The 10,813-nt window shown below is 35.9% G+C and overlaps 2 protein-coding genes across 2 annotated transcripts; both read left to right on the top strand.

Moving 5' to 3' along the window:
* Positions 1–1,454: 1,454 nt before the first annotated feature.
* LOC307007077 (migration and invasion enhancer 1-like) lies at positions 1,455–4,836 on the top strand. The gene is made up of 5 exons (XM_079628747.1): positions 1,455–1,556; positions 1,927–2,098; positions 3,357–3,454; positions 3,548–3,624; positions 3,722–4,836. Exons 2-5 carry the CDS (start codon positions 2,070–2,072, stop codon positions 3,803–3,805), a joined length of 288 nt encoding a protein of 95 aa, XP_079484873.1. The 5' UTR covers positions 1,455–1,556; positions 1,927–2,069; the 3' UTR covers positions 3,806–4,836.
* On the top strand, positions 3,944–10,265 carry LOC307010038 (migration and invasion enhancer 1-like; the record flags this gene model as incomplete). The annotated part of the gene is made up of 4 exons (XM_079634386.1): positions 3,944–3,983; positions 7,129–7,215; positions 7,670–7,746; positions 9,470–10,265. The coding sequence occupies 4 exons, from the start codon at positions 3,944–3,946 to the stop codon at positions 9,548–9,550; spliced, it is 285 nt and encodes a 94-aa protein (XP_079490512.1). The 3' UTR covers positions 9,551–10,265.
* Positions 10,266–10,813: the final 548 nt, after the last annotated feature.

Consider the following 10,813-nt stretch of genomic DNA (forward strand, 5'->3'; position numbering starts at 1 on the left):
TAATCTCATTGTCAAATAAACCTGGCACTGTTACAAATATTGTTTGCTCCTTGACAAATTGCTTTTGTTCCTCTCTTGTAAGTCTTGAATGTGAATGTGTAAAAGTTAAGAGTTTAGGACTTAAAGGACAAGTTCGTTTACAAAGACGTGAAACTCACCGAGTGGTCAGGGGTGTTCACTGATATGCTCACACAAAAATCGCTGCAAAAGATGCTTTCCAACAGGTTTTAAGTTTGGAGTTTCAACAGGACAAGTTTGGAGTTGGACAAAAACTACGATAAGACCTGTTGGAAAGCATCTTTTGCATCGATTTTTGTGTGAGCATATCAGTGAACACCCCTGACCACCCGGTGAGTTTAACGTCTTTGTAAACGAAAGTTTAATGCGTTTTAGGAAGGATTATTCCAGTGCACCTATGCAGCCATTGTGGAGGTGGGGGGGGAAAGCGAAAGAAACCGGAAATTCTCGGGACAGCAGCATGTGTCCAAATTTTAATCTTAACCGTTCTATTTCATCAGAAACTATCTGAAAACAGGGCTTTAAGTGTAAAATACCGAACTTGTCCTTTAAATATTAGCATTATAACTTGCAGCGTAAAACAAAATAATCATTATGCCTATCATTTATATAATGTTTATTTTACAGGACAATTGTTATTTTGAGATACAGGATCATTATCTGTCTTTTTTATCTATAAATTGAGAGGGGAAAGTTGGAAGCTGGAAACAAAATAAAGCTTGAAATATGATGCATCTGTGCCCCTCTCTCTCTCTCTCTCTCTCTCTCTCTCTCTCTCTCTCTCTCTCTCTCTCTCTCTCTCTCTCTCTCTCTCTCTCTCTCTCTCTCTCTCTCTCTTTCTCTCTCTCAAACTTTTCACTTGCCCTGTCAAGACTATTGCGGTGTGGTGTCAGTCAGTCGTGAGTCCTGTATGACATCATCATAATGAGCCCATAATGGTGTAATGCGGCTTCAAATCACCCTGTCTCGTTTGAAACCCACCTGGCCCTTAATGACAAATGACACCGAAAATCAGTACACTATTCTGTGAAAATGACTTCAGGAGTGAGTCATCAGTTGAAGCGAGCCGTGTTCAATCTTAACAACAATCAGGGCTCAGTTTAAAAAAAGCTTGGCCTGTTGTGTTTTTTACACAGGTAGTGATGGAGCAAATGTTTGGTGCATTTGATCTCATGCTATCATGACTTCTTTTGATGTCTTTGCCATCAAGGGCATTTTGGATGTCCTACATTATTTTGTAGCCTATGTATTATAACTAGGGCCATTGTTTAAATCCACAGGGCCTGGGTAAAAAATTATACAGATGGGCCTTCTGCTCCAGCATGCTAAATTTTTTAATGAGCTGTCATGTCAGAATTAACTAATTAATTAGACAAGTAAAAAATTATTATCCATGTCATTTAACAATTAAATTCAAACAGCCTATTGTAAGTGTCACTACAAGATCATGGGAAATTTTGTTTAGGTTTAGTTTGCTAATTTAAATGGTTAGTTCACCCTTTGTCTGAAAGAACAAAGTCATATACACTGGCTTCAGGGTGAGTAGTAGGCTATATTATAGGATCATTTTCATTTTTGGGTGAACTAACCCTTTAATCCCACCAGTAAATTATAATAAATAATAAGTAGCTAACTGATTGATCGACATCATAAAATTGTTACATGATATTAAGTAGGCTAAAAGGATATTTTGACTTTGTAGATTAGGCTCACTATTAGAGAGAACAGGAATAAAACACACAATTTTATAGAATTTTACCAATCTTAGAAAAATCTTAGTTTGTATAATTAGGCTAGCAAGAAGGTAAAAATACGGGTTTACCTCACAGAAGAATTTGGGATTAAATGGGTTAATGCCTGCTGCCATCGTGTGGCTTTTCAACGATACGTTTCTGGTGGCTGTTTCAGCTGATAGGGGTCGCTAGAGGTTTAGTTTCGTATAGCAGTCACAGACAGACGAAGAAGCACAAACCAAGAAGGAGAAGAAGAAGAAGGAGAGGAAGAGGAAGAAGAAGAGGAGAGAGTACAATAGCAGCGCAAAGCACGCAGATATGGTGGCGCAAATAAAAGTCGAATACTGGTGAGTGTTTTCATTACAGATTTATTCGTAAATTATCTGAAACGTTGTGTGATTTACCACCTTTTTTCCTCTACTGGGGTAAAATATCTTCTGAAATGTGGTAGATTAACCAGCTCATGCACATTGCCAGCTCTGCTATCTGTGTTATCACAACACGGTTCATGGCCTCCGTCTCCCTCCTTTGTGTGTTTATAGTAACTTAGTAACGTTAGAGCTGGTATGGCAAGCCGACATCCTTCGACGGATGTCGATGTCGTAGCATCCTCGAAATTCCGGCTTCCGAGGATCCTTCCTTGACATTGAGAAACGGCTAATGTCTATGGTTTTACTTCAGCGCTCCACCTCTCCAACGGTTTGAGGGACTGATTAAGCGTTTAAGCAACCCAAGCCGTCAAACCTACGTCATCAGAAAAAGAACCATTCCAGACCCGGAAGTAACTTTTCAGATTTTGATTAAACATAACCACGGAAAAAAAAAAAATATCTGTGTATTAACTTACACGGATTAATTGTTCACCACAAGACTAGTAATACCCGCTGACAAAGTAAATAGGGTCAATTTTGATTTCATGCCGACTTTAATGCTAAATCAGATATATTTAAAATATATGTGTACACTAATAATTTTCAGAAAAAGTAACATTACAATGTCCAGAAATCGGGTTTAATTTGTCATTTAGTGAGATCTACTAATATACTGTAAAACCGAATATAAGACGAGGTTTGTGTCCTAAAAATAGGCTGAAAAATGGGGGGTCGTCTTATATTCGCGATCTGGACAAAATCACGGGGGGAAAGGGAGAAAGAACAACGGAATTAATATGAAATAGTGATTGAAACGCGACCCATTAAGACAAAACCAGCGGGAATGTCTGTTACATTTTAGAGTAAATTTATTATTATTGTGCCACACATTAAAAAATATATATATATATTGGAAGAAATGTGAATGTTTGCATTATGGAAGAAGTACATTTTATATGGTTGACAGACAACGCATAAATATGACACACAATAACTGAACTATGAGGAAGTTATGGACAACTTTGTAGTAAGGTGTATGAGCTCGATTACAGTGATCACAGTGATAGTTCTGGTATTCTGACCCAGACTTTTTTTTCTCTGTTCTAGTCTGTTTGTTGTCAGACAAAATCTCTTTCACTAGTTACTATGCATAGCCAGTTTGCCTGGAACCAAACGTATGTTGAGAAGCATTATTCCAGTCAGATTATGTCTCCTCTTCACTCTTGTGTTGCAGTGGTGGATGAGGGTACGAGCCCCGCTATCAGGAGCTCAAGCGGGTTGTCACTGCTGAGTTCACTGATGCGGATGTGACTGGCTTCGTCGGCCGGCAAGGTATGTTGCAGATTTATGACCATGCAGTGATTTCCATTCATGCAAAAAAGGATTGTCAGCAAACAGCATCAGCCCTTCTGTTTCTCTTTGCAGGAAGCTTTGAGATTGAGATCAATGGACAACTGATTTTCTCAAAGATGGAAACCAGTGGCTTCCCCTATGAGGATGATGTGAGTAAATATCTCGCCACTGGACAGGCTTTTCAACTGTAAAATGTTAATGGTTTTTCCATGTGTGCTTACATCCCTCCTTTATCTCATCCACAAGATTATGAATGCTATCCAAAGAGCCTACGATGGCCAGCCGTTGGAGAAGATCACCAAAAGCCAGCCTCCTTGTGTCATCCTCTAATGTTTCACCTCTTAACCCTTCCCTTTTGGCTCTCAAGACACCTCAATCACTCCTCAAAGAAGTCTAATATGTCAAGATTTTGAACGGTTCTGTTTTAAAAAGCAAAGTATAAGCATCTAGAGAGAGCAGGATCCTTAAATGTCCCCTTCTCTTCACTCCTCCTGTCTGGTTGCTGGACGTAAATGATTATCGTAACTCTAAAGTGAGAAGTTACGGTATGAGGCCTGCAGTCTGTGCTTCCTTTAAGCAGGAGGAGTGAGACGCGGGGGACGGTGAGGAGGAGGCCAATGGAAGGGTTAAAGGATAGTTCATCCAAAAATTACAATTGTCATTTACTCACACCTTGTTTGAGTTTCTTTCTTCTGTTGAACACAAAAGAAGATATTTTAAAGAATGTTGGTTACCAGACAGTTAATGGACCCCATTGACTTCCATAGTTGTGTTCAGCAGAAGAAGAATTGCTAAAATTATGACAAATAATTTGAGTGAACTATCCCTTTAATGTTTTTTTGTTAAAGCCACATTGCCTAGTGGAGTCACTGTCCATCTGCTTTTTGTTTTGGTTATTTATGTGTAACAATGAATGTACTAAAACAGCTGCTGTAAGAAGGAAACGCCTAAGCTTGGGTGTGTGAGTGCATAAATTGTCATTTTTCAAGTGTCCCTTTATGTCCACTAACCTATAATTAGCATGAAGCGATCATAAATTAATTCATTTAATATTGGTGAGTTCTTGAAATGTTTGTTTTAAAATACTGTAGGGTGTATATTAGACCAATTTGTCTTGGTGTCAAAGCTCAGGTGATTGCCTCTTGCAAGCATTTTGTGCAGTAGTTGTTTTATTATTATTATCAATGTAGTGTTATAGAATTCATTACCTTTAAATTGAACCAAATAGCTGTTTAAGGACATTTATATGACACTGCCGCATGATTACCGTGTTGTTTTGTGTTTTTAGAAACTACTGAAACCCATGTTTATGACACAGCATGGTAATATTGTTAATTTAAATAAACTGCAATAGGAAATTACATTCAGGAGTTGGTTGTTTTTCTGTCTTTGATTAAGGTGGTAGATCAAATCTAATTTAATGTAGTGCTGTGCAATACTAACCAACCACAGAACCATACGTCATAGCAGTGTGAGGACTACAGCGCCAGTCTGATGCCGGAAGTGGGCGGAGCAAGTTTAAAACAATGTTTTTATAAAGATTTATTTTAAACGATTTAATGGAAAATATATATTTTATATATATATCTAAAATATTATAAAAGATAAGAACTATGTTTTGTCCTATTAACAAAATACAATATACTACTATTAAGAAATGTTAATAGTTTTTTAAAAGTTAAAATTATACTTTATCCATTTGTTTTGTGATGTCAAATTATTAAAAATATACATTTTAACAAAGCTTAAAACAAAAAAATATATATAAAATGAAAACAAAGTTTTGAGTGTTTGAACATTTGATTACATTGAAAAGCATTTTTAGACCATACACAACATAATTCTATGATGGACTGAAAAAATTGAAATTATTAATTTAAATAAAATGTGTTTTTTCCTCTGAAATAGCAAAAGCACCACACACTAGCTGTGTAATTAAATAAAAATACAAAATCGAACTAAAATTAATATATAATATTAAAATTATATCAAAATCAAACCAAAGAAAATAAATCTTATAAAAGTTATGCAGGCACACATTTAACAATAATTGTCAAGTGACAAATAAATCAAAACTCGATGCACATGGAGTTAATCCTGAGGTGCCCTTTTTGTTAGCAGTATTTTTAAACTGTCAAGATGGGACAAATTGAATAAAAGAGCCTTTCGTGTTTCGTTTCAAAGAAGACATGGAAGTTTTTCCTTACGAGTGTCATGACGAAAGGCGCCTCAGGATTAACTCCATGTGCATGGTGTTGATTTGTTTTATTTATTTTTCACTTGACAATTATTGTTAAATGTGTGCCTGCATAACTTTTATAAGATTTATTTTCTTTGGTTTGATTTTGTTTTTTACTAAATCTATCTAGAATTACTATTAGGCTATTTATTTGGAGCAGGTACAGCTCAGTGTGTGATGCTTTTGCTATTTCAGAGGAAAAAACACACTACATAATTTTCACATAATTTTTGTTTTTTCAGTCCATAACATTGTGTGTGTGTGTGTGTGTGTGTGTGTGTATGAACATATATACACACAGACACGCACACACATACATATATATATAATACATGCATAATATGTATATGGCTACACACATATATAAACACTAACTTTTATGTTAGATGCGATTAATCTATTTGAATTATTAATTGATAGCCTATTAATCAAATGCATATTAAATCTAAATGTAAACACTTTTACTTTCAGTGCTGCATACATGCTGAAATAAGCTTAAAACAAATGGCTCTCTGGTCAGGCTGGAAGGCCAGCTTACAGCAAACCACCAGAACGATGGCATAAAAAACTATAGTTTCACAGTATACCCGTATGGTTTACGATGTTTTCGTTGTTGTTGTTTTTCAGCAGTATTTAAGTGTTTTAGTGTAGGCTACTCAACAAATAAACAGTAATACATATATTCACCTGTTCACGTTTTGAAAGGTGATTACTGGCCTTTGGAAACTGTAGGCGTGTCAAACAGGTGGAGGTGAGCAGGGTGTAGCCTACTGTCCTGACGCATCTGTGTCCAGTGGGGAAGAGTGCAGCGTGTTGTTTTCGGTCTCCTCGAACAACCAGGTAGCCGTCATTAACCTCTACAGGTCAGAATTTAAAGACAAGAATGGTGGTGAAGATACAAGTCGAATACTGGTAAGCTCACTTACACTCTGTAGTACCGGTACATGTTTATTTAAACTTTTGAACCGTTCGTTTAAAGAATCGGTTAAAAAACGATCGAGCGATTGTTTACCTCATCACGTGGTCATGAAGTTTATTATACACGGTCCAAAATGTTTTAATAAATTCATATTCATATATTTTGTTTTGTTTTTTTACTTTGATTATTAATTATCGTTTAGGCTATGCTTGTGTCCCAGTTCAATTTGTCACAGGTTTTTTTAAAACCTAAATATAATTGTTCACTCAATAACCACTCGGACCGTGAATGAATAGGCTAGTTCAGACTTTTTGTGGACCAGTTAAAGGGGGAAGTAAACGTTGATTGACACCGCTGGTGTGGAAAAACCGGTTTAAGTGATCGTGTGCGGTAACTGAAAAAGCCAGTTACACTGGCAGAAATGACTGCGCATATTCTGAACGAAAATAAAGAATAGGCTACTGTCTGTTCTCTACCCCACCAGCGGTGGATGAGGCTACGCGCCTCGCTTCCTGGAGCTGAAGCGAGACATCAACGCGAAGGTTCCTGATGCGGAGGTGTCTGGCTTCGTGGGCAGGAGAGGTCAAGTAGCCTACACTGTGTCCTTCTGTGATATCCTACTCATAATTTCCACTAGTCCGTGTGTTTTACAAACTTGTTTTCAACTCCAATTCTCTTTTAAGCTAAATACGTTTAGCTTACTTAAAGGGATAACGTTAGTTCACCCAAAAATTACAATTCTATAATTTTCTCACCCTCAAGTTGTTCCAAACCTGCATGAATTTCTTTCTTCTGCTGAGCACAAAAGAAGATATTGAAAGAATATGGGCAACTTCACCAAAAAGAGGATCGGACCCCATTGACTTCCATAGTATTTTTTCCCCCATATGGAAGTCAATAGGGTCTATCAACTGGGGCCATATTCTTGAAAATATTCTTCTTTTAAACTTAAATTCCCCATTAATAATAGACAGTAACAGTGTCACCTGTCTGTGGCCAGTATATTAACATATGCTCTCTTTGCTTTTCCCTATAGGAAGTTTTGAGATCGAGATCAATGAACATCTGGTCTTCTCAAAGTTAGAAACGGGTGGTTTCCCTTATGATGAGGATGTAAGCATCAGCAAATATTACTTTCTTTGTTTGTAATGTGTGTAATAGTTTGTAGCACAGTGCGTCCAAAAAAATTAGGAAAATTTAGTGCAAGTGCCTTTTTTTCTCTCTCATTTTTATGATTGAGAAACAACTTAAGAGCACCTTCTGGGGTCATTTTTATGAGGTCCTTCCAGCATTCAGCGTTCCAAGATGTTTCCCTTTGACACGTTGAATCCTTGCTTTGACTTGATGTGTGCTTTTGAGTTAAATGACATTTATATGATGTGTACATTTTTTGGGGCTGCAATTTCAGTGTGCGTACATTATCTTTCTTTGGTCATTTAATGTTATTTTGTTGTCCTGCACCTGAGCCCATTTTGTATTTTTTTTATGATGAGTACCTTTTGAAGCCAATCATTTTAAAGTTTGCTTTGTATAGATAGATAGATTTGTATTAGTCCTCGAGAGGACATTTGTTTCCACTGTAGATGCGTACATAACACAAACACGCATAACATGTTACATTTTCAACATAATAAACTCAAAAATTATTTTGGAAATCACAAAAAAAAAGAGAGAGAGCATAAGGGATGTATCAATGGCTGATTTCCTTATTTACAGGAACATAACTCCTACTATACCTGACCCTTACACATCGGTAATCTATACCTATGGCCAGAAGGCAGGGGGGTCAAATATTTATAGAGTGGGTGGTCTGAGTGAATGTAGAGAACACTATCTGATAAATTAGGGGTAGAGATACCAATAATTTTACTTGCTAAATAAGTTATCTTTATGAAAGTGTTCTTGTTGGTAACTGTTAGCATATGAAAAAAAAAACCTAATGGCACCATAAATAAGGACTGCCTCAATAATACTGTGATACAAAAGAAGAAGAAGACGAGGCTGAACAGACAAGCGTCTAAGTTTACGAATAGCTGTCAGTCTTGGTTGACGGCACTTGTAAACCCCTAGAGTGTGCTGGTTGATGTTGAAATGTTGATCCAAAGTAATGCAGAGATAATTGAAATACTCCCCTTTCACTATCTCTCCATTAATGGTAATGCTAGATGCATGAATCTGTGTTTTTGGGGAGCTAAAAATCAGTCCTTAGTCTTTGAAATATTGAGGTGCAGAAAATTATCCTCACACCACGTACTAAAATGTGCTAAAGAACATTGATAGTCTAAAAAAGAGTCATTGTCCTTATTAATCAGAGCAAGAATGGTTGTATCATCTTCATATTTAAAGTAATGAGTATGTACTAAAGACTTAAAAACGTAGGATAATCCTTTTACATTTTTATAATGTAAGCTTATTGTTTCTTTAAGACAACTTTATGAAAGAACACAAATTGATTTATGAGAACGTATAGTCTCCAAAAATTTGAAACAAATCAATAGATTGCAGCTCTGCGCACTCATGGACATTTACTCACTAACTTCACAAGGCTGCGCTGCGAACAGTTTCTCATCTATGTGAACATTGTTGACCGCTTTTCCTGCACTATCCTCTCCAAATGATCCATTTAAATAAAGTTGTCCAGAAATGTGTAGTTCAACACAATTTTATATTTGTTTTACAAACATTAATGAAAAGATTCTAAGACATTGAAAAACAAAGTTAGTCTACATATTTAAGGGTTGTTGTTGTTGTTGTTGTTGTTGTTGTTGTTGTTGTTGTTGTTGTTGTTGTTGTTGTTTTTTAATCCTCCTAAATTTCCTTTGTCCAATTCCTGCAGATTATGGGGGCCATTGCTAAGGCTAAGGATGGCAAGCCTGAGAAGATCTCCAGAAACCGTAAAGAGTGCATCATCCTCTAATGCTCATTGTCGTCTCAGCAGAGATGAGCTCCCATCCTCTGTCCGGTCCACATGAGCATATTATTGGTCCATTGCAGAAAATGGTTTATTTGTTTTGAAAATCTTCACTTCACTGTCTCCTTTATGGCTCTAGTTTTTTGGACGTAAATGATTGCTGTAGCTTAAAGTTCAAAAGTTATGGTATGAGGCTTCAGTCCAGAAAACTATAAACTGAAGTTGTGGATAGTGAAGAGAAGAGTTACCCAACTTTTTTTTTTCATTTGACAGCCAGAATAATGTTGTAGGTATAAGAATAAGACTAGGCATGCATGATATCTCATGAATAAAAAGATAACTTACATTGGAATAGAATATCAAAGATGATGTTATTAGAATGAACTATAGTGAAATAGACAAAAAATGGGGTAGAGGGCAGTTAGTAAGATTGCTTGATTATTTGGGGGGAAATGTTCTACTGAAACTGACGCCTGAACACTGTAAAACTCATGTTTTTTTTCTTTATTGCATAGGCTTTTTTCTGCTTTACTTATTTAAAAAATAAAGAAATAAAACACATTTTTATCATTGGATAAACATTAAATTAAGTTTATTTCATGAGAATCAAAAACATTGTTTTACAGTGTAGCTCAATGGTAATTGGCTCATCATTTTAGATTTATAAAATGATTTCTGTGGTCCATGTAATGTATAAATAAATAAATAGTTTCTGAAAATATTTGTAGATTTTGGTTTGTCACATTGGCTATATCTAAAATATAACTTGTTAAACCACTTTGCTTTAGGCTATGAAATGTATTCATAAACGTTATATAATCATATTGCATTTCGACTCGAGCAGTAAATTCCTTTATTGAAATCCTTCAGGTTGTAAACATTTTTCACCAACAGTAGAGGGCGTTTTTCATTGCTGTTCAGTATTTGCTATCATATTAGTTTCTGTTCATGCATTAACAAAGAGTTTTACTTGCAATCATTTGCAGTGAAGCATTTCACAAGATTCAGTTAGTGTACTATGAAAATTGTGAATTAAACAAAAAAATTAAGTAAGGTGATTCAGTTCAGAGTCAATATAACACATCTCAGTTTTTGTAAGAAAAAGCACATAAGGCCTTGACACCAACATTCATTACATCAAATTGTCAAATGTAATGGTTCTTACATGCTTATTAAGGCAAAGATAATGTGAGGAAAATTCAGAGAGGGGAGTTTCCAACACTGCACTGTAATTTTCAAAATGAAATGCTGTAAACGCCCTTAAAGCAG

This window comes from Phoxinus phoxinus (genome assembly GCF_949152265.1).
Source record: "Phoxinus phoxinus genome assembly, chromosome: 1".
In the NCBI taxonomy this organism is placed as follows: Eukaryota; Metazoa; Chordata; class Actinopteri; order Cypriniformes; family Leuciscidae; genus Phoxinus; species Phoxinus phoxinus.